General features: G+C 40.4%; 5 protein-coding genes across 7 annotated transcripts in view; 4 read left to right on the plus strand and 1 right to left on the minus strand.

The window, feature by feature from the left end:
• LOC122537163 (tropomyosin-1) overlaps positions 1-1,374 on the plus strand; it is an 8,139-nt gene extending 6,765 nt beyond the window's left edge. For both annotated transcript variants that reach the window (XM_043670145.1, XM_043670146.1), the window contains exon 7: positions 939-1,374. In XM_043670145.1, the coding sequence (XP_043526080.1) occupies positions 939-1,021 (83 nt within the window). In that variant the 3' untranslated portion in view covers positions 1,022-1,374. The remainder of the gene's footprint in view (positions 1-938) is intronic.
• LOC122537160 (protein AF-9) lies at positions 1,034-7,368 on the minus strand. The gene is made up of 3 exons (XM_043670143.1): positions 6,791-7,368; positions 6,440-6,708; positions 1,034-6,344 (listed from the first exon to the last, which is right to left on the minus strand). The coding sequence occupies exons 1-3, from the start codon at positions 6,927-6,929 to the stop codon at positions 4,554-4,556; spliced, it is 2,199 nt and encodes a 732-aa protein (XP_043526078.1). The 5' UTR covers positions 6,930-7,368; the 3' UTR covers positions 1,034-4,553.
• A 92-nt stretch (positions 7,369-7,460) lies between these two features.
• On the plus strand, positions 7,461-8,538 carry LOC122537164 (biogenesis of lysosome-related organelles complex 1 subunit 1). Of its 2 annotated transcripts, XM_043670149.1 has the most exons (5): positions 7,461-7,639; positions 7,764-7,881; positions 7,951-8,023; positions 8,093-8,310; positions 8,378-8,538. In XM_043670149.1, exons 2-5 carry the CDS (start codon positions 7,821-7,823, stop codon positions 8,410-8,412), a joined length of 387 nt encoding a protein of 128 aa, XP_043526084.1. In that variant the 5' UTR covers positions 7,461-7,639; positions 7,764-7,820; the 3' UTR covers positions 8,413-8,538. The 2 variants fall into 2 exon arrangements, with proteins under 2 accessions (XP_043526084.1, XP_043526082.1); XM_043670147.1 differs by having other exon boundaries at positions 7,461-7,881.
• A 67-nt stretch (positions 8,539-8,605) lies between these two features.
• Positions 8,606-10,447, plus strand: LOC122537161 (splicing factor 3B subunit 4). The gene is made up of 4 exons (XM_043670144.1): positions 8,606-8,714; positions 8,956-9,039; positions 9,115-9,389; positions 9,464-10,447. The coding sequence occupies exons 1-4, from the start codon at positions 8,681-8,683 to the stop codon at positions 10,310-10,312; spliced, it is 1,242 nt and encodes a 413-aa protein (XP_043526079.1). The 5' UTR covers positions 8,606-8,680; the 3' UTR covers positions 10,313-10,447.
• Positions 10,448-10,601: 154 nt separating this feature from the next.
• LOC122537173 lies at positions 10,602-21,312 on the plus strand. Its single transcript, XM_043670157.1, has 6 exons — positions 10,602-11,256; positions 11,522-11,735; positions 17,550-17,691; positions 19,368-19,579; positions 20,263-20,496; positions 21,284-21,312. Exons 1-6 carry the CDS (start codon positions 10,861-10,863, stop codon positions 21,310-21,312), a joined length of 1,227 nt encoding a protein of 408 aa, XP_043526092.1. The 5' UTR covers positions 10,602-10,860.
• Positions 21,313-23,027: the final 1,715 nt, after the last annotated feature.

Here is a 23,027-nt window from a genome sequence, read left to right on the forward strand (position 1 = left end):
ACCTTTTTTTTTCTTTCTTTCTTTTTTTTTTTTTTTTTGTTCAATTTACTTGTCGTTTATTCCGACCGTCCGATTTGGGAGCGCTTCGCTTAGTTTTTGTTGTAAGAACAGATTAATTAGTACTTGTCGTTGTTACGTTGAGCATTGTCTATTAATATATACGCGTACAAGAACACGTGAGCATTACAAGGCGCTTAACAAGAATAAAATAAAACAATAAAAGCTTCGCACGTTTATGTGGGCCGTCGTACGTCAGGTACATTTGCCAACCCCCTCGCAAAACTGTTTGCCTTACACTCGTGCAAAGGTATACTACACCTCACGATTCTTGCATGCTTCGAAGTAAAGTGATGAACTTGTTTTAGACGCTTTTCTTTAACCGCGTTTGCTTTCACACGATGCATTTTGTGTACAAAATTTTGAATCGAAACCGAACACACTGACGCGGAACACCGTACGTTGCACGATCAATCTCTATATTTTGACCAAGCTGTTAAGTGTGCCTTTTTTCAGCTTTTTCTTCTTTTTTTCTTTTTTCTTTTTCTTTTTCTCTAGGACGAATGTCGTTGCATCGAAACATATCCACTTGATATAATCTCTTTTCTTTTTTTTTACGTAGGGTTTAACATCCCTCCAATAGCGAACAAACAATCTCTATGTTCACATTAGTTCCAAACTGTGATTTAGGTTCATTAAAATAAGTAGTGTATCGATCCAGTGCTTGACCGGTAAACGAAGAAAGCTCGTTGAACCGAGCGTTACATTTTTAGTTATTTCTGTACGAAATGCAAACCGTTTACCGGACAAATGCACAACAGTCGAGTAGAGAATACGTAGGATTATTATTGATTAGATGTAAAAAAAAAAAGAGTCGTGATAAAATATCATGAAAAGGGGGAAGGATTATCTCGGAGATTCAACCTTTTCCTCTTTTCCAGACGAGTTGGGCATCAACAAGGACAGATACAAATCGCTCGCCGACGAGATGGACTCCACGTTCGCCGAACTGGCAGGATACTAAGTTATTTCGTCCTCTTGTGCTTCCTATTATAATTGCGATGTCATGCGTGGGGATGGAGTTGCAATGTTACGCGTAAAAGGGACTCCAGGACACGACCAACCGTTGCACGATCAGCGCAAAAAAAAAAATAAAATAAAAAAAAGAATACAAAAAAAAAAATACAAAAACGCACGAGCTGAAGAAACGATCGTTGGGAATCGGATGATATCGTTTGTCTAGTCGTACGACGATCACTGCGGCGAAGATGGTCAATGTATGGAGATCCGTAAGGAATTTCACTCTGTTACACTGTTGTACGAAATATTACACAAGACCCAATAAACTGCTGTAATGTGGTATCTCGTTACTAATTACAAGGACTTTTGATAGATTTCCACCTGGAAAACCCTTTAGCAGTATTTCTCTATTTCTCCACTGCATTTCCATGTGGAAAGTTCTGTTAAAGGTAATCATCATCGCCATTTTCTAGTGGAGTATAAAAGAAAAGGTGAGTATAAACGGATTCAACGTACATCGTATCAGACACGTACGTCGAAATGGAGAAAGGAAGTGGAAATGGATGAGCGTCATTTTTCGGTGTTACTTTTGGAAAGTATAGTAACTAGTCTTTTGATAGAGGCACAGTTACATGAGATGTTTATTAGTCATCAAGGTACTTATTAAATGTACATTGAATGTATAAATGTACACCGAATGGCATATCAATTCAGAAGTGCTGTCTTGTACTATATTCTCGAAAGTCACGATTAATTATGTACGAGTTCGCTTATCTAGTATTTACAATTGATAATTCGTAATTAGTAGATTACGGATTTTTACGCATTTGTGGAAAATTTAGATACACGAAAATGCACAGAATGCACGTGTTACACGAAAATATATACGAAATGTTCAAAATACAATTCTTGATAAAATATTTCATATATAAAACGGATCTCTTTCTATATTATGTATATTTCTGAGGCTATTTTCACAGAAATGTGTATTTGCATGAAAATCCGCCGTCTAACAATTACGTACTTAGAGAGATGCCATTTTGTGTATTTGTGCATAATCTTTATATACAACATTAGTCTATCTCAATAGCCCGCGAATATATCGGGGCCACTTCATTTTAAATATACGCGGCGTCTTATTAGACACGTACAATATCAGTGACGAAAATCGTAACACTTCAGATAAAACTCAAGCATGCAACAAAGATATATAATCTCGCCTGTGTATAACATGAATAACAAAAACCAAAAAATATGGGAGCACAAGGCGCAGAAAAGTTGTATAAAATATAAAGTATCATGAGATGTTCACTTTTAGAGTAGGCCACTCGAATGTTCTTTTTGAAAAATATCACCGGATTAAAATAATATATCTTCCACGAAAAATGATGTTTAAACTCGTAAAATTCGATCAACAGAATGCTTTTATAAAAATTTATGGAAATAATCGATTAAAATTATGCAATATAACAACCATGTAAGCTAATTTAACAGGGTACTATCTTGCAATTTCTAAAAGACGTCCTTGCTGCAAAAAGAATTTCTTTCATTCGTAGCATACCATTCGGCGAGTACAATTCGAACAAATAATGGTATACTTTCAGAAGTATAAAAAGCGTATTTAAAAATTACAAGTTAAAACCAATAGGGGGAAAAAATTGATCTTGAGTCTTATTCGTCGCGATTCTCTCTTTTGTAGCATTAAAAACTTAATGTTACTGAAGTTTTGGCAACGCAATTCGCCCGAATGTCGGAAAAACGAGCACGGAAATTCATGTTTCAAATATGCATGCGTATGGCGTATGTCAAATTATCATGCATTGAGATTCCTAGTTTCTCGTTTAATCGACATTCAAGACATTTCTTCCTCTGATACAATAAATAATGTACTGCAAAAACTATAAAACCTACCATGGTATTTATATCTAATATACAATTTTGATCATCTATAATTAACGTTATCAAAAAACATTAGACTATTTGGTGTATCGATTGCACGCAATATCATGACGGCTCTGTGTGTGTGTGTGTGTGTGCGCGCGAGCGAGCGAGCGAGCGAGCGAGCGCGCGCGCGCGCGTGTGTGTGTGTGGGATGACATTTTACAATGGCGAAACGAACAAGAGTATAATAAAGAAAGTTCCCTTGATGCCTTGATGACACATTCACACAATACGAACCAGATATACATATACGTATTTATATAATTTGCACGGTAGAAGTCTTAAGTAATATGAAAAGATGTGAGACAGGTACATACATACTCTCTTCGTGAAACGAAATATCGATTTCCATTCGAATTAAATACAACTGCAATGCATCGTGAGACAAACACATGGATAAAACATTGACGCCCTGTGAAAAAAAAGGTCTGGTAGCTAAGTTAACAATCAATATGAATTCGTTTCCTTTCAACGTGATTCATTTCGATGTTATTTTTATGTATATCTAGCCCAATTTAATAATACTCTACAAAATACTTCGAACGAGCGAATAAAAAAGAAAAAGATTGCATCGAATGCACTATCACTGCGTGCCAAATATTTCCGAGACTATGAAGACTTGTCGAAACAAATCTGTATATTTCACACAATAATAATATCAATAATGATAATTATACATTAAAAAATAATAATAATGCTCATGATAATAATAAAGAAATAGGTCAACAATCATTAATGTAAAATATAAATTATCAAATCATTCCTTTCTATAGTTCTTAGATTATCGCGTATGAAAATATTAACAAAATACAATAGATAGTTTCCGATTCAAACAGATGAACTATGCCATGCGAAATATCAAGAATATATCTATATTACAATGTGATGCACAAAATCTTCAAACGATCCCAATAAACCATGAACATAATTTTTTTTAATTTTCCATAGAAATTAAGTATATATTTTTAATGAATTTATGTAACATATATACATATATGAGTATATATCGTGTCTACATAACGCGAATAAATGCACTGTAGACGATACCATATTTCAGAATTCCCCACAGAAATAGTAAATGTCACAATACGACACGACAATACAATATACAATTGCCAAACTGTGCTATACATATCATACATTACCTACATATAAAACAATGTAAAAATAACAAGTGTTGGAAATATGTAAAAGTGTAAGAAAATAAGCTGATCTCGTGAATGATAATGACAAAGAATCAAGTTGCAAGCCATATCATATATCATGATTCGAATTCGTTAGAGAATTTTTGTATTTTCCATATGTAATTTATGCACGTCTTTGTGTATAATGCAATCGAAAATATACACTCGGTAACTGAAGATGAAAATATATAAAATTTGAGTTCTACCATTCTGATAAAAGCTGGCCCCTCTCCTTTTTATGGAAAAGATTAATATATCTATAAAATTCTCCGGGGGTCTTCTATATTATGTTGCTTTTACATTTGTATATATTAATATGAAAAAATCTTTCTTAGAAGGTAAAATAATGACCTAATACATATGTAATAACACATAATAAAGAAAGAATGTCATGATTTAAGCTACAGACGGTCACGATGCAAAGAACTGTTGGAGTCGCTGTACCGTTCTACGATCTAGAGCACACAAATCGAAGTCAAATGTCTTTTTTGTGATCTCGTATTGACCGGTTTCTGCGATTACCTGAACAACTCTCTGCAATTCCTGATTATCTTGTAAAGTCATTATCTTCTGTTGTAGATCTTTCAATTGTGAAACGTAATCTTCTGAAAACACTGGGGGTTCTACCATATCTGACTCAGCCAAAGTACTATTCGTCGAATCAGGTGCCACTTGTTCTGCTTCTGACTCGTTACGTTTTACGACGGCTTGTTCAGCACGATCTTCTTTGTCCTTATGAACTGTTTCTTGGTCCACCACCACCGGTGACTGACTCGAAGAAACTGGTTCTAAGGGAGATGACGACGAATGACCTCTGTCCTTTTTAGCCACAGGCTCATCATCGCCTTTGCTATCACTTCGTCGTTTTCTCTTTCGGATTTCTTTCTCGTCCCCCTTTCCTTTTGGTTTCTCTCTTTTGTTCCGGTCTATCTTTTCCTTCTTAATATCCATAGATGTCGCGGGTGAAACTGGCTTCGCCATTTCTCTCGGCGATGTGGATGCCGTTAAATTCTCTACATCTTTCTTAACGATAGGCACTAATTTTGTATCAGAGAAGGAATCGTCATCTATGGATGGCGCTGAATCACTACTATCCCTTTCCGGCATTTCCGCCAACAGTGTCGAAAGAGGATTAGCTACTGAAACATTAGGCACATTATTTTGCTTCTCTGTTGAAGATTTGACTCTGTCGCGTCTCTCTTTCTTGTCTCTATCTTTGCTGGAATCCCGCTTATCCTTCCTATCCTTTTTTTTATGCTTGTGTTTTTGTCTGTCTTTCTCGCTTTTACTGTCCTTCGTTTTCTCAGACTTGTCAGTCTTTTCCGACTTTTCCATCTTACCCAGTTTGTCATCCTTTGATTTCTCACTCTCTTTCGAAAGTTTCGGCGACTTACGTCCGTCTTTCGCCGATTTGTATTCCTGACTTTTCTCTTTCTCTGATTTCTCCGACTTTTCTGATTTATTATTTTTCTTTTCGGGTAGTTTTACAGCTTCCTTCGAACCAGATCGTTCTCCCTCTTTATATTTTTCTTTTCGATCTTTATCCCGATCATCTTTATATCCTTTCTTATCCTTTCTCTTGTCGTTCTTAGAATCGATGATTTTAGAGTTATCTTTTACTTTTTCTTTGTCTTTTTCTTTATTCTTATCCTTTTCCTTTTCGACGACTATCTTCTTCGATTCCTTTTCTTTTGATTTTGGAGAAGCAGGTCTCTTTACAGGAGGAAGCAAAGGACTACGTCTTTTTATTAGAACAGTTGGAGATGAGGGCTTTTTATTAGAGGGAGTGGAATGACTCCTGTTTGCAGGACTAGAAGGCCTCTTCGGTTTCTCTTTAATTCGATTTTTATCCTGAGGCTGATCTTTGATTTTTTTATCCTTTTTGTCATCTATTTTCTCCTTTTTAATATCCTTATGGGGATTATCCTTAAGTTTTGTTTTGTCCCCTTTATCGGACTTCTCTGAGGTAAATAACGATTTAGAAACAGACGATTTTTCCTGAACTGTACTCTTTCTAGTGTCTTGAGAAACTTTCGTAGGTTTTAGCGGTGTTCCAAATAACTCAGCAAAGGAATTCGACGTTTTCAACTCTATATTTTTGTGCTTTCTTGATTCATTACCACTCATCTTTGGTTTACCAACCATCGTTAAGGCCTTGGGCTCACTCTTTTCAATCAAATTTTCTGAACTGGACACGAGAACCTAATCATATAACATCCATTATAATTTATCCAGCAATTTAAAAACCATATAATTTATCCAGCATTTTAAGTAGAAATAGACTTAAATATACTTACACCACCACCCTTCAATAATTTCCTCCTAAATTCATCTGAAGGGTTGTTAATTATTTCAGTATGCCTTATTACATTTGTAATTGCTGGACCACTAGATTGTAAGTTAAGATCATATAAAATTTCTATCTTTTTGCTACCTTCATCCTTATTTTTTAAATAAATGTGAATTGGAATCTCAAAACCAGCATAACCTGATTCTTTTATCACAAATGGTGGATCTTTCAAGATCCTCCTTGGTCTAGAGAATGTTTGATGCAATTGAAAAACCACTGAAATATAAACTAAAGTATGTTAGAAAGTGTTTCCAATATATTTTAGGAACGTATGACATTTCCACAGAAATAAATTTACCTTTCTCAACATAGTGGTGGATTTCAGCATTGTCAATACCTCGTACAAATACTTCCCAATCATGAGTATAACCCTGAGGAGTAGTACGCATACGTACAACTGACGAGTGCCCACATTCTAATGTAATGCGAATTGCCATTCTCTCACATGAAATTTTTAATACCCACTTTAACAAAGAAAAATGGAGAGAGCTAATTATGCAGCAATTACATTACACTTTTATTTATTTTGCTACACGTGAATGAAAACTCTGACAAATCTATAACTATCAGATAGTTTATAAACTACTTGCGACGAAATAAACCATTATCCAGGAATTTATGTCAGATGCACAAATAATGACAATAGTTATTTCCTAATCTTTATTCTCTTGAGGTTCTGGCACATTGTTTGGTTACATTTGTTTTGTATGAAAATGTTCGTCACCTCATTAGAATAGAATATTGAATTGAACGAGAAATTTTCTGGAAACAGTCCGCACCGTTGTAACTCTGATAATTCAGCAATTTCGTTTAAGCGAATTTCTATTATCAACAGGTAGACTTCACACCAAGCAGTCGCCAAGTCAACTAGTCGCCATTCCATAAACTAGAACTAAAGTTCGAACATACTGCCATCTAGGGGAAAATACTACTCTCTGCCGAAGAATGCTAATTCGTGCCTTTGTACAATTTTGACCAATCCTTGAGTGACAGATGATACGTTGTTTATTATTAGAAAATATTGTTCCAACATAAAACTATTATTTACTGATCAACATTTCCACTGAATGTAAATTATTGAGACATTATTTAAATACCATTATATATCAGCAGTGTAATACTTTAAACACCAACTTTACTATTCAAGTTGTTAAATTAAAATCTTTTTAAAAATCAGTAAATATATTAATATAAAATCATTAATCGTGAATAAATTTCTTACAAATAAAGTACATTAATTTCAAAAGAAATAAATCCAGTATTATTTATAGATATTTAAAGTATTTATTATAAATGTAATCTATTGATACAAATTATTAATAACAAAGATGTTATCTGCCATTGTAAAAGAACACCAAAGTAAACAAGCAGCAAGAAAGGAGAGACAAGGTGAAACATTCTTTTGATTAATAAATTGATTAAAATTACAAACAACTACATTGAACATTAATTTAACAGAGCAAAAGAGAAAGGAAGCTGTACAAGCTGCAAACAATTTAACCCAAGCTTTAGTTGATCATTTAAATGTTGGGTAAGTTCAAATATCTCTTAAAAAGAAACAAATACAGTGCAACTGTTAAACAAATGTTTCATCATATAGAGTGGCGCAAGCATATCTCAATCAGAAGAAACTTGATGCAGAAGCAAAACAATTGCAACATAGCGCAACAAATTTTGCCAAACAAACACAATCATGGCTGAATTTAGTGGAAGCTTTTTCCAGTGCTTTAAAAGAAATTGGCGATGCTGAGAATTGGGCACGTAGTATTGAAGGGGATATGAGAACCATAGCAACTGCTTTAGAATATTCTTACAAAGGTAAACAATCAGTACAAACGTTTGTACTAATGTGTACATATAGAAATAATTGATGGATTTGTTTTAGCTACTCAAGAAGCACAAGGGACCAGTACTTCTTAAAAGCTCAAGAATACATACGTTTAAGTGAACCTAAGGATAAGTGTTATTTAATGTCATTATAAAATTTAATGTTGTTTTACGTTTGTATTATTATATGTTAAAATAAATTTTATCATTTTTTCTTTCTATGTTAAGAATTTATATATTTAGCAATTCAAATTTATTACAATAAACAATATTATTTGTAACATATCTAGTGATACATCTATTGAATGATAATATAGTGACAATATCAGGGTAGCCAATTACAAGTTTATATTCAAGAATCATGGCAGCCGGTCCTATTGCGGAACGTAATCAAGGTAAATTTTTATATATATTGCAATACTTTGACTTTTATTTTTTTATTAGAATTTTAATTGCCATTATATAACTAATTTTATATGTTTAAATTATTAATTTGAAGTGATTAAAACTGAAAATATCATATTATACTAGGTTATATGTACATAAACTTTGTTTATAAATTGATAATTCTAGAAGTTTGCATTTGAATATATATCAGTTTTTCATATTTTAAACAAAATATTTTATATTTTTTAGATGCCACAATATATGTGGGTGGTTTGGATGATAAAGTTACAGAATCTCTCATGTGGGAACTTTTTGTCCAATCAGGACCAGTGGGTATGTATTATTCTCCATTATTATATCTTGTACTTTTACAAAAAAGTAATCAAATTTTTTTTCAAATTTTTCCAGTTAATGTTCATATGCCTAAAGATAGGGTGACCCAAATGCATCAAGGCTATGGGTTTGTAGAATTTATGGGAGAAGAAGACGCAGATTATGCTATTAAGATAATGAATATGATAAAATTATATGGAAAACCAATAAGAGTAAACAAAGCAAGTGCTCATCAGAAGAATCTAGATGTTGGAGCTAATATCTTTATTGGAAATCTTGATCCAGAAGTAGATGAGAAACTGTTGTATGACACGTTCAGTGCATTTGGAGTAATTCTTCAAACACCAAAGGTAATACATGCTGATAAAAAGCAACAATTGAAAACGAGAGTTTTCAAAATATATAACAAGTGTCGACATTTCAGATAATGAGAGATCCTGAGACGGGAAATTCCAAGGGTTTTGCATTTATAAACTTTGCATCGTTCGATGCATCTGATGCAAGTATAGAAGCAATGAATGGTCAGTATTTGTGCAACAGGCCAATTTCCGTATCATACGCCTTTAAACGTGACGCGAAAGGAGAAAGACACGGTAGCGCTGCTGAACGATTGCTAGCTGCTCAAAATCCACTGAGTCAAGCAGATAGGCCTCATCAATTATTCGCCGATGCTCCTCCGCTAGCACCACCGCCGATTCCAAATTCGAATACGGCGACTCATCAAACTACTCATCACCCTCAACATCATGTGATGCATCATGGGATGGTTGTACCACCTCCTCCACCTCCGTCAACACCAGGCCCTCCTATGGGTCATCCACCGCCACCACCTGTTCCACCTCCACCAGCAAGTGGTTTTCCTCCAGCAAGCATTCCTCCACCTCCGTTGCCGCCAATGTCAATGGCGACGCATCCTCCTTTACCACCTGGTATGCCACCTCCGCTGCCACCTATGCCTGTTCCAACGTCTCAATCGCAGCAAACGGCACCCAGAATGATGGCGCCGCCACCCCCTCATTGGGGTGTGAGTGGGCCACCTCAAGGTCAATTTCCCCCTCCTCCACCCCCCTCATCTACCGGAGCACCTCCACCTCCACAATTTGGACAATTTCAACCACCACCACCGCGACCTCCTCCAACCTGGAGGCATCCACCTCCTCCTCCTGTGTCTCAAGGTGGACCACCGCCGCCTCCACCTCCGCAATTTCGACCGCCTTTCCCGCCAAGAGGTCCTCCGCCACCTCCGCCGCCTCACGACTCCACTCAATATTAAATTTATCGTCCCTTCACTTTTCAGGCGTTATCCTTGTTCTTTAACTTCACTGTGTTGAAAATATTCGCTCATATTGATGTCTGTATAAATTTGTATTTTATAAGCACAAAGTCGCAATAAATTTCAAATTCCTTTTTCTCAATTTCCAAGCCTTTGGACGGCCAATCATGCATGATCGAAAAATCGCGAGAGGTCGCTCGGAAATTTCTTCGCTTGACTTTTCAACGATTACAAACGCGGTCATTTAATCTATCGATTAGAAGTCGCGTGTGAATAAGGACATGCCAAGCTCTTGTACTATCGATTATTGCTAGCCTGTCCAGTCCAGTCAGTAATAACACCGGGCGGACAAATGAGTGGCAAAACAGTTGTCCTCGGGCATGTCACCGCGTTGAAAGTATTCCACGTCGTTTCGGGTGCGAAACCAGGCGAAAAATAAAGAAAGCGTTGGGACGCGCGAGGAGTCGCATGTTTCTCGCGTATCGTTAATCGGGTAAGTAAGGGGAACAGGTGTCGAGCGTGGTGAATTAAACGGCGTCAGCGGCGCTATGTATTCTGAAAATATCGCGATTTTTTTTAGATCTCTCGTGACTCGATGTACTTTCATCGATCCGTGCGACGTTCCGTTCGTTCGTCACTGTTTTTATGAAATTGAACGACCTCCGATAAATTCGAAATATCGAATATCGACGATCGAAAGGAAGAAATCATGTTCAACTGACATGGCTCGCTTTTATTACGAATGCAACGCGGATCTGAGAAACAGCACGGAGGAGAGCGAAACGATCAAGCCGTACGCGTGCACGCAGGACAAATATTGCTTTTACTGCTGTTGCAACTCGCAGTGTTGTCTGCTGATACAAAGACGGCCTCCACAACACGTTTGGGAAGCCTGGTACTTTTGGCTAGGCGTTGCTTTACTCGCTGTTTTTATCATATCTTCGGTAAGTGATCCCCGATGATCTCTGATCTCGCATCATCGTGTTCACATCACTCGAGATTCGTAGAAAATTCTTATGCAAGCGAAAACAAAGCCCGAGGAATCTATATATCTGTGTTTGCCTGTTCGGTAGCTGTCATCAACGTCGTCCATCGCCTTAGAATCGACGTTACCGCGCTCGCTTGATTCCTCCTCAATCGATCACCAATCACTTCAAGGAACTTTTCGATTCCTTTCTTCTTCTGTTTTCTTTCTTTTTTCGAAATTAGGTGAGCAGCTACATAGTCAGTAATTGCAGACATAATATTCAAGGTGTACCATTAAGACACAGCGCGCACGGCAATCAGCGAAACGATCGCGGCGGCACCCGTCCGGGAAACAACCAGAATGAAATATCGATAAGCATAATCCCAACGTCGGAATTTTTTCCGTCGCACAGGAAGATGTTCGTGATTGCCTCTCAACCAGCCGTAAATCACCTGAGTAAGTAGAAACTGCACGTACACAACGACGGAGTTTCGTCGTTAAAACACGGATCGTCCGTATGTCGAACCGATCGAACTTTCACGCCCCGGCCGAAACGCAATCGCGTACAAATATCTCTCGTTGCACCGCATAATTACGTACGATAAACTAACGACGACGACGTTTCGTACGGAAGAATTACTAAGTTACAGAAGAACGATCCAGGCGACTCGAGACGATTCGAGTAGAGAAACGAGTTTCAGCGTTAAAGAAAGAAAAAAAAGAAAAAATATTTCTCAACGTCGTTCAAAGGGGGGACAATCGCTTTAATCTCAGCGAGATTCGATTAAAGTCCAGGCCGCGACGCGATCGAGGAATAATTCGTGCAATTTCCAGCGATAATAATCACGCGTATGCATTGATTTATATTGCAGCCCCTGTCGTTGCGTGAAGTCGTTCCGTTTTTAACGGGACGATTACGTCGGCGAGAGGAAGCCCGCGCGAAAGAAGCTGGTGGATCATCCTGTGGCATTTTGCACGGTAATACCTCTTAAGAGACGGCGTGTCGCAACGAGAACTTTGATCGGCCGGAACGATGGTCGTCGTCGTGGCCGCGTTATTACGCCGCGCGGCGGACATTCACGATAAACGCGTCTTTTTACTCACGATCCCTTGGGGCATAATAACTGGTAGCGGTTCAAACTCTCCGATCGCCAGCAACATTCTGAACAAATGAGAAACCATCCTGCCGAGGAGTACCGGCTACGTAATGGGTAATTTGACACTGAAGCTACTTAGACCGCGATCTAAATTCCTCCTCCGGTTCTTTGACTTGCCACACGCGACGCATCCTATTAGCATAAAAACTTTCGACCGAGTCTTTTACGATTAAGCGATCCGTCGCTTTTCCAATAGAAACGGTCGCGACGCGATGAAGAAGAAAAAAAAAAAACGATGAACAGCGGAAAAATTGCAGGCACGTCCGAGCTTCATAATAACGCGTGGAAATCGGAAACAATCGGTGGTCCGTTTTTTTTTAGCACGGAGATTGGGAAAAATAATGTATCCAGAGTACAAATCGCAGATCGCTATTGATCAGGTTCGTTGGATCGTTTTAACGCTTCTGAACATCGGTCGAGCATTTGGAAATTCTGTCGTCTCGAGGGTCCGGCCGCGTCCATTTGGCTGAACACGGCGCGGCCCGATCGAAACTCGTTCTCGAGACCTCGAATGGGCGTAACTCCCATTAACAATTAAGAAGACACGCTCGAACCTGCTCGACGTAGCTGACCGGGTACCGAGAGAGAGATCGGAGCCTAATTAAAAAGGACAATCGAAGCGAATGCAACTCGATGGCGACGTGTACTCTCTATCTTCTCGCGCATCTCCCTTAATCTCTCTTGCTTCCTCCTTTCCCCCTTCCTGTACATCTTTCTCTTTATCTCCCCAGTTCCTCGTCTTCCTTTTCCCCGTGACTCGTTCCTGCCGCTCCGCCGCTTCGAGATCGATGCCCGCGATAGCGGTTAATCGCGGGTAATCTTCGCAGAAGAGAGGAATCGCGAAAAACTTCGGCGTTTATCGAGTCCCGCCAGGCGAACACGGAAACATACGCGCGTCTCGCAATGATAAAACCGAGATCTCCACCTCCTCAGGTCACAATTCTCTCGATAAACGATTACCAAGCTATTCGCCAAGGTGCACACTCGCGAGAGACGTTCTCTCGCAAATCTTTTGCAAATCGAAGCTTGTCAACTTCTCCTACAGTTATTCTCAAACGCTAGAAAATGAAAAGTCCGCTTTCGTTGCACTTCCGTTTCGTGAAAGTAAAAGTTTCGTGTTAACACGAGTTGAAGAGGCATAGTGACTTATCGTCAGTTTCCTTAATATGCAGATGCTTTCAATTGATAATTACAACATCCATTTGCGTTAAACAGGAGTGTATAAATTTTATATAGGACCGATGATCGATGTGAGATGCGCGCGCGCGCACATCGAATCACCTTCAGAAAATGAAAGGATTCGATGCAAAGTGTTTCCATTGCCATATTCCATCTGCGTAATGACTGGCTGTGATCGCGTCAATTCGAAGCGGCCATGTGGGAGTTGAACGTTCATTTCTATTCTCACGTTGGGACGTTAATGTGCGGCAGAGTTTTCAATAACGAAGCGTAATAATAACTTGTACCGGCGTATGTAAAGTAAAAAAATATCGAACGCGATAGCTCGCGATCAATTGGTATGCACCGATGCAGGAAAAACAGCTACACGTTTGACATTTTGCACAAGTGTGATCGTAATTAGCTGCGTAGGATGAGAATGGAAACTACTGTCTGATTATCATAAGGAGACAGTGAAAAATCCTATGATTCCGTTTCAATGTGTTTTGCGTTTAAGTAGTATTCATATAGCGTGTGCTATTTTTTACCTATTTTCTTCCACGGAACCCACGCGTTTATAACTTGCGCTTGCCACAAGACGTCCATTAATAACCGGCGTACGCCGAAGATTTACACCTGAGGGACTCCAGTTCTCACGACTAATTCGTTTGATTTAATTAAACTTAATTAGGCCGGTACGTTCGTCGTAGAGGCTGAGGAAAATTTCTTTCTCGAGACTAAGCCTCGGACTCGGGTTATGCAAATCAGAGGGAAAGAAACGAAGAAAAGAAGGAAGGAAAAGTACAAACGATCGAGCGTAAGAAGGAGATCCAGTTCCAACGAGAGACACCGCGTGTACACGGGAGGAATTTAAATTGCCTGCTCCTCACCTCGTTGAAATAGGTCTGCACGAACCATCATCCGCGTACGGTTCGCGATACATCTCAATAAATTATTCGCGTGAAAGAAATCCTTGTGCTCTCTCTCTCTCTCTCTCTCTCTCTCTCTCTCTCTCTCTCTCTTTCTCTCTCTCTGTTTCTCTCTGTAAATCTTTTTACGGCCGGTCACTTGATTCGTACGCGCAATAAGAAGAAGTAGCAGAGCAATCGGGGGGAGCAGGCTGCCGGGACGACCTCGTTCGGCTGTAACGAAGTGTCATTCCGATAACCCAGACCAGCTTTTACTGTCACTCGACGGATGACGATAAAGAAATGTGCAAGCGGCGAGGCTCTGCTTAATGTTGCATGGACAGGAAACCAACCGAGGAATTAAACTCCCGTCTGCTGCCGCCACTCGATGCCAATGACTGCGATCGAGACGATCCACGATCGTGGAACCGTTTCGACGAGCGTTCGGCGATTTTTGTGCGACTTGCCCGAGTTGTCGAGAGGCTATGATAATCCATTGGTTTTGTATTCGATGCTTTTGAGGAAATAAAGACGACTGTGTCGAGTTAAGCGGGCATTTTTATTCCGCTGTTTTCCTCTCTCCTACGTCCTTATCCTTTCACTGGGCGTGAACAGGTTTCCCGTAGCGATGAGTATCAGCGCTGCGGGTTTCGATGATTTTAATTTCATTTAATTTATACGGGGATAAAAATAGATTAATACAGGAGATGCAGAACGAAAAGCAGGAGCGAGATAAATAAGAGTTGACACTGGTGGAATGATATTATAGGAGAGTGAGTGATTTTATAAGGAAAAACCTACGAAATGAATCTAATCTTTGTTACACGACACGACATTTTCAATGTATGTAGTAAAATGCATCGGCACGCGCTATCGATCGTGCGACGTAATTTCGTTGCATCGAAGAAAGTCTGCACGTTATTTGTATAAATCAATAGGACAATAAATCGGCCTAATTTAGGTGATCTTTCGAGTCGCTGGGATTCTTTCAAAGCGAGAACATTCTCCGAACTCCTTTAGCTGTACAAACAAAACGACGAAAAATTGTCCGATGAAGTATATACATTGTACTACAACGAAAGACTGTGTATAAGTTTTAAATATCACTACGGTCGTTAAAAATTGCGATCAACAGCGATTGAACTCCAATTGTGATTCGAGCATCTGGAAACCGTTTGTGAAACACGTCTCGCGGCTGCGTAAACGCGTACACGAATCTGCGATGCTGTTCCAATAAATCGGCTTTAAAAAGGCCGGGACCGAGCGCGAGGACCGAGAAAAAGACCAGCAAAATTCGGTGTAAGTGCGAATAAATTTCAAACGCGATGAGGGCTAGCAGAAACGCGATACACCGTCAAAGAAATCGTTAATTATCACGTTTGTATTTCGATCTCCTTTCTTATTTCGATCGCCGGACCGCGGATTTTTATGCATTCATCCCGAGGTTGAAGATCCAAGTTTAAGATCGAACGATCGCATCCGCAAATATGTAATTCTGACAATAGATAGAATTCCATTTCTCATTACAGTTGCTAGTTGCACAAACTCCTATTTTGCAAACTCTCTTATTCTTTGTGTTCTACCAAAAAAAAAAAAAAGAAAGAAAAAACGAGCAAACACTGGTTGATACGATATCTGAAAGGTATTTGACAAGGCGAACGACGTGACTGTGTTTCGCGAAACTCAATTCTCGCGCCGCGAAGGAAAGAAGGCAGCGAGAAAGAAATTTCGAAGAAGCTGATTCTGTGTCGTCTTGACGACAAAGCTGCACGGGCGGAGTAGCGGCATCGATGACGGAATTAAAATAGATATAAAAACGAAATTCGTGAGGTGGCACGACCTCGCGAAGGAGGAAGGAACGGGAAGAGAGACAAAGAGAGGTGGAAATATACAACAGAGTGAAGCGAAAGAAAGAGAAAGAGAGAAAGAGAGAGAGAAAGAAAGATACGATTCCGTATTCCAGTGGGAGGTACTAAAATTAGAGGAGCCCACGCGGGTAACAGTTGCTTCTTCGGGCTTCCTTCGGACATTTTCAAATAGTCCTTTACGCCGATAACACAACGTGTTTTCGCGTCGTCTCGCTGTCAGTCGCGACTCGGCGCCGTGATTCTGCGTTCGATTCGATTGGCTTACGAGTGACTTCCTCGGGAGACACGGCTTGCCTCCTTGGAACCCATTCAACGTCCGAGTGACTCCGAGATATTTCAACTGGCAGACGCGAAACTTTGAATAATCATCCCTTATTCTCTTTTTTTTTTTTTTCTTTATCAACGACGATTGCCGTAATCGATGATCCTCGTCGAGCGACAAGAAATGAGAATCAAGGGTGGTCGACTACCTCGCCGCTCTTTCTATCGACTTCCTTCGACTAACTTCACGCGTTAATAAGTGGAAATCGAAATTCTTTTTTAATGCCCGCGTGTCCTTATCCTCGCGTCGTCGTCCGAATTTAGTAGAGGCTACCCTATCGAGACGACAATGTATATCCCTGTCTCCTGCATGCGTCTCGAGTGGCTCTCGCGCAGATAGCCGAGAGTGCACCCATTTCACCGTCGACTCCCTTATCAATGAATCGTCGCCGCGTCCCAGTGGCTCTCGTCGAACGATCATTTTCATTATCGTGACTTTCGTGATTCGCGGAGTGACTCGATTCCGCCGAGGCATGTTTATCAACCGGTCGGGTATCGGGCCGCCAATCTGCGTATGCTTTATCCTGTTATTCCTGATCTTTCTGTCGATCAGCGTTCAGCGAATCGAAGGTAAGTCACTCGGATTCGATCCGACGCGTCGTGAACGTGGTGTTACGCGTCGCGATCGACTCTTTACGCCGCGTAACACCACGCCAATTGCATGACATATTCGTACATGCACGTGCACGTACATGTATACATACATATATACGATCGTGCGGCCCATCAACGCCGTTGTATCCGTAATGAGTCGTGGAAAAGGGACAGAAATACACGAGACGAGCAGATTTATGGGGCGGGTACGTGTCACGGCAACTCGTTCGCGTCAAATGCCAAGATATTTGTCGATATTCGCAGGTAGGAGATGCGTGTGCACGAGCAAGGCCTGCAAGGAAGCCGGCGTGGACACATGCAGAACGAAATTTTACTGTTACACTGAGTTGATCTTGACTGGGGACCAAGAATTCCGTGCGAACGCTACGACGAGAGGGTGCACGAAGTTTGTATTTGAATTATCAACAGAAATATATCTAAACTGAGAAACACAATATTGAAGTCGAACGATGTTTGGAGCAAAGATTTCGAGAACCAGTAGACTGCGGATTTCTATGGGTTAGATTTGGCCAAAAAGCAACTGCGTTTCTTCTTTCTGTGTGTGCAAGTGAAAGGCGAATTTTTCCCGAGAAACAAAAACTTTATTGATATGTCGACCATTTTATTTCCCTTTTGCCATCTTTCAGATTACGCGTTCTTTCTCGACGAAAAAGAAACGAATTTCAAGACTGATTTGATATCCTCGTCGATGGCGAAATTTAGCAAAACCAATTCTGACACTGTCGTAATTTGAAGGCTTCTTCATCATACGTATTAAGTAATTTTTTATTTGTTAGGTTGCCTAGGTTTTCGGAAGTGGTTCACAAGCAAAATATGACTCTCAGAAATGTTCTTTTTCCATTTTGAAATTGACGCCAGACGAACAATTGCCAACGAGGTCGTGCATTTTCTTTTTCTAAAACGAGCTTGAACAATCGGGTATTAGATTACACAATGAATTTACGGTTTAAACTAAAGTCACATTTTACAAGATGTACATGTATTAGAAAGAAAGGCAATTATTTTTTGGCCAACCCAATAGTTTAACGGTGAAGAAAAATTTAGCCCTTAAGAAATACATAAATTTGCACAAACATCCGCAATCCACTGACTGCAGTAGAGCTCCGTTTACACGAACTTGTCGGCGAACAAAATTAGAATTCGTCCGTTTTTTCCACAGTGTATGATTCTCCGTTCGCATAACGATATCTCACGCTCAGAGACAAGTGGATTCAATCGAGAGAGGAGTTCATTTAATTGGACGTTACCTAAACCCCGTCGTCCAAATAAACGGACAGCTCCGCTGTCTTCTTATTTGTGAAAGTAACATTATACATCGCGGGCGGTATTTGCGTTTTAGACAAGTTTTAACCGTTGCGACAGTGGTTTAACCTCCGGTTGAAGAAGCAACAAGCCCGACCTCTAACTTTTCCCTCTTATTCGACAATAAATTCCAACGGTACGAAGCCCGATCGACTGGAAGACGATTTCATTCGCTGAATCTTACGACTGACGTACCGCTATAAATTCACCGCGGCTCTATGACAAGCCAGATAACCTTGACGAGATAATCGAACGCCGGGAAGATTTCACGAAATTCTTCTTCTCTCTATTCCGCTCTTCTTCCCATCCGCGGCGAGACGAAGACGGGATTTCGAAAGCGCCGCGATCGCTAACCAGTTTTTATTGCTACCAATTAAATCTTCGAACGGTTATCGGCGAGTAGCGCACAGCGTGGCATCAATTACCAGATAAACGCGAGGCGGCAAGGGAAAAGTGAAAGAATAACGAATTTTTATGGAAAGATAACGCGGCTCGCAAACAACGAGCAGTAACTGACCCGTTTTTACCAGCGAATTCCTTCGTCGCGGTGTGTTCGCGGATGATCGATCACGACGAGGATCATGTCGTTAACGAGCGACGATAAAACACGTACGGCGCGAGCGGCGTGTCGAAATCTCGCGGCGTAAATCGCGCGAAATGGTTATTTAAATCCCGACTATCATCGGGCCGGGGTCAGGGAACTTTATCGAGCCGCGAAGCCCGTTTTATCGGAATACGTTCTACGTTGCTGTTGCTCAGGGGTGCCACGCCATTGTTGTGCGAGACAAAGTCCTGGGTCACGAGGTCGACCGTGGACCGATCGTCGGCCGCCTGGATCCGTATGCCCTGGCCCAGATTGAAGTGTTGCGACAGCCACGACTACTGTAATGCCGATCGCCATGCAAACGCGTCCACGTGGATTGGCGACAACGAGAGGCCCGATCCTGAGGGACACGTTCTAAACTACACCGGTAAACAGTGTGCTTTGCTTCTCTCGTAATATGTGTATGCAGTGTTTGAACAATTGTAGAAAGTTGCTTTTGATGAATTGATATTGCAACGTAATTTTGGAATTTTGTTGGCAAGATTTGGCGCGAAAATTGATTGTAGATGTCGTGTTTAAACTGCCCCCCCCCCCTGAATATTATCGGATACTAATGATAAAAATTGCAAGAACTTGTTCAACTTTACACTGAAACTTAAACTTCCATTTCTCCTTTTCAGAATGAAAAGAAATGAAACATTCGTCAAAAAGTTTAAAACATTCCTCTCCAATTATAAAATTGAATTAAAATGAAAAAAAGAAGAAAAATCGTATTCTTTTAGTCTTCAATTAACGTAGCTAATGAGATCGAGACGATTCACAGAAGAAGAAGAGCCAAAGTTGCCCAGTTAACGAAAAATAATTCGAAGAAAAATAAGCTTCGACCGATCGGCGCCAATTCGACGATGCTGGTTATTTGCAGTAACTTTCAGCCCCAGTTTAGTCACGATCTAACCCAGTTTATTTACGCCAGTCTGCCAGATAGATATCAGTTTGACCAAAGGGAGATTTTTCGTAGCTTGTGATTTGCCCAACGTCAAAACATTCGAGGCGCCGCGCCGCTTGTTCGAGAAATGGACACTCTGATAAGTGTTGCTGTTATGTGCGAAGGTTCCTTCAATGGGACGTCGCCGAGCCGAGACACAATGGGATCGATTCAACCGGATCCAGGTCCGATTGCCGGAGGTCGAGAATCGCCGGATCAATTCCCCGAGAATCGTGTGAAGCCGCTGCACGTCGCCGCGCTAATCCTGGCGATCGCTGCACTGATATCGGTCCTAGCGGCCTGCTACGTTATTACAAGGTCTGAAAATTTTTTATCATTTCGCTCCTACCGAGAATCACGCGAAAAGAGAGAGAGAGAGAGAGAGAGAGAGAGGTGTCGAATCTCACGTAACGAAAATTTTTATCATCTCCGAAACGTGTATCGATAAAACTCGCATTTTACGACGCCAAGTATGTGCGTACGTACGTCGAACGCACGATACTGCGAGTGAATGGTTGACGCGCTGGCCAGAAATATTCATCAGCAATTTTTTATTCGAACGAGCAATCCTTCTGCAACGTCTTGCCGCAATATTGCGTAGAGAATCGGAGAACGAATCGAGATGATCGGCAATTCCAAAACAGGGATGCTCTTTGAGATTCGAGAAACAGAAATTTGTAATTTGTCTGCACGTACGTGCATTTTATCCGATACGAAAAGTGCAACATAGTCAACCAGTTGTAAATATAAAAGTTATGGGACTAAGTCTTAAAATGTTGAAACTTTTAAACCATTGCGCTGGCAACTGGTTCGCGGACCATAACGAGTGACCGAACCGTATACAATAATTCGTCGCTTTCTTTTTCTTTCGAACTCGTCGGTGTATGATATATCACTGGATAGAAATTATTGGGAAGTAATAAACTCATCATCCGTTTTGCCTGGGTTATATTTAAATAGACTTAAAACTGAGAAACTGTTGCAATTTGGGACGAAAAAATTCTCAACGTGCGTGGCATGTCATTCCAACGCAAGAGGTTAACTGAATTTTATTAACTAAAATTTCTCTGTCACGATACAATGATCTATTTGAGGATAAATCTATAAATGAAAAAGCTAAACAATCCGAATTATCCTGATTAACAGCCTACGAGACAAAAGACCATCCTCGTTAGAACACGATACGATACGATCGATCGATTGTGTCGTTGGCTACGATCGGGATTTTCTCGAATCGATTTGTTCATCGCCTAGTATCGACATCGAGGCGAAACAAGTCGCTAGTTTATCCGATCGATGACGTACGAGAACTGATTTCTCGTACGTATTAATATCGATGGCGATATTTCAAGTCCAAACTGTCCCGACTAAGCCGATAATCTCGGTTAACGGACGCGGCGCGCCGATTTCCGACGCGTGGCTGCTCAATTGACCGCACTCATCGACGACCGTACTCATCGGGAGACAGTTGCAGCTCGTAGAGTCGTGTGGAACGGGCGATTGTTAACGGGTCGCCGAGTTAATATTAGCACAAGGTTTTTCATCGCGCTGCGCGAACTTCCAACCGAGCAGGACATTTCGAAGAGCGCGTTCGTACGGAAAGCGGTGGGCGCGAGCCAATGAGAAACGGCGACCGTGGTCGATAGAGGTAGAGTGAGCTAGCCTTCGCCTAGCAAGCTCGTTCCTTCGTTTCGAATCGAAGGATTTCCCTGGCACGCCTAGAAACGAATCGAAACTTCTGCTTTGATCGCGAATTTGAAACGGCGGCGCGCCGCGCTCGGATCGATTCGCTGGAAGAGAGACCCTGGCAGAGGCTAGTATGCCAGCGGCCAATGCCAAGTAATTACAATTACAAACTTACATGTGTGTGTGTGTGTATATATATATATATATATATATATATATATATATATATATATATATATATATATATATATATATGTATATTAGGACTACCCATAATTTTCTTCAAATTTAATAAACATTGTCACCGTGACGATAATTTTACCTTATAAATAACCTACATATATTTTAAATACATTAACATTTAGCGTGCTTATCGTTAAACTATATTATAGATTAAAACTGTATTATACCCTTAAATAAAATAAAATTTTCTACAGTATCAAAAAAAGACATTAGAACCATAAGAGACCCAACATTCGAGAACGTTTGTAATTTCAGTTTTTCAGTCGTATCCACTGTATTTCACGCTGCGAGATCTCGTTCTACATCGATAGCAACGTTGTGTACTATCCCTCGGGATGTTTGCGTGTTTCTGATGCCTTCACCCGCTTGACCGTAATACCAATTTCCTTTGGTGTTTACTCAGTATGTTTACTCTGTACTCTCATTACCACGTGTGTATCCACGCACGTTTATTGATTTTCGGGATCAACTAATAGCGCATACATATATGCACCTACGTATATTATTTCATTTCTTCTTCTGGCAATACCGCGATCGTAAATTCGTTATCTCGCAGAATAAGGAATTAAATGAAAGACAACTGGAAACGCCAAGTTTGCAAAATCATCGTTAAACTTATGTATGTCGACTCATCGACGTTTCGTCGAGTATTCACGAGCGAATGCACGATCGAAATGAGAGAGCTGACGCTAGCTGGGCTAGCCTCATTGTTAGCACAATAAGAACGCGTATTCTTCTTGGCGAGGCGTAACCTTGGTCGTGCGGAGAACGGCCGAATCAGCTGTTTCATTTGTGCAAGGCCTCCCGCGATACACAATGGACTGTCACGTGACCGAGCGAGCGTTTATTAACCGAGGCGAGCAAAGAAAATACCCGACGAAAGAAAGGGAAACTGGATGGAATTTATTACGGTTTTGGTTATTAATTAACACCCTCTCACCCGCGCCCTCCAACAACACGC

Source organism: Frieseomelitta varia, unplaced genomic scaffold (genome assembly GCF_011392965.1).
Source record: "Frieseomelitta varia isolate USP_RPSP 00005682 unplaced genomic scaffold, Fvar_1.2 scaffold_89, whole genome shotgun sequence".
NCBI classification, from domain to species: Eukaryota; Metazoa; Arthropoda; class Insecta; order Hymenoptera; family Apidae; genus Frieseomelitta; species Frieseomelitta varia.

Coding starts and splice junctions, on each gene's coding strand:
- LOC122537160 (XM_043670143.1), bottom strand. CDS start 6,929: ATGGCAATTCGCATTACATTAGAATGTGGGCACTCGTCAGTTGTACGT. Junction 6,709..6,790: donor CCACCACTATGTTGAGAAAG/GTAAATTTATTT, acceptor TTTATATTTCAG/TGGTTTTTCAATTGCATCAA. Junction 6,345..6,439: donor AATTATTGAAGGGTGGTGGT/GTAAGTATATTT, acceptor TTATATGATTAG/GTTCTCGTGTCCAGTTCAGA.
- LOC122537164 (XM_043670147.1), top strand. CDS start 7,821: ATGTTATCTGCCATTGTAAAAGAACACCAAAGTAAACAAGCAGCAAGA. Junction 7,882..7,950: donor AGCAAGAAAGGAGAGACAAG/GTGAAACATTCT, acceptor TTAATTTAACAG/AGCAAAAGAGAAAGGAAGCT. Junction 8,311..8,377: donor TTTAGAATATTCTTACAAAG/GTAAACAATCAG, acceptor GATTTGTTTTAG/CTACTCAAGAAGCACAAGGG.
- LOC122537161 (XM_043670144.1), top strand. CDS start 8,681: ATGGCAGCCGGTCCTATTGCGGAACGTAATCAAG. Junction 9,040..9,114: donor TGTCCAATCAGGACCAGTGG/GTATGTATTATT, acceptor AAATTTTTCCAG/TTAATGTTCATATGCCTAAA. Junction 9,390..9,463: donor TAATTCTTCAAACACCAAAG/GTAATACATGCT, acceptor TCGACATTTCAG/ATAATGAGAGATCCTGAGAC.
- LOC122537173 (XM_043670157.1), top strand. CDS start 10,861: ATGTATTCTGAAAATATCGCGATTTTTTTTAGATCTCTCGTGACTCGA. Junction 11,257..11,521: donor CTGTTTTTATCATATCTTCG/GTAAGTGATCCC, acceptor TTTCGAAATTAG/GTGAGCAGCTACATAGTCAG. Junction 17,692..19,367: donor ACGACGAGAGGGTGCACGAA/GTTTGTATTTGA, acceptor GCTGTTGCTCAG/GGGTGCCACGCCATTGTTGT.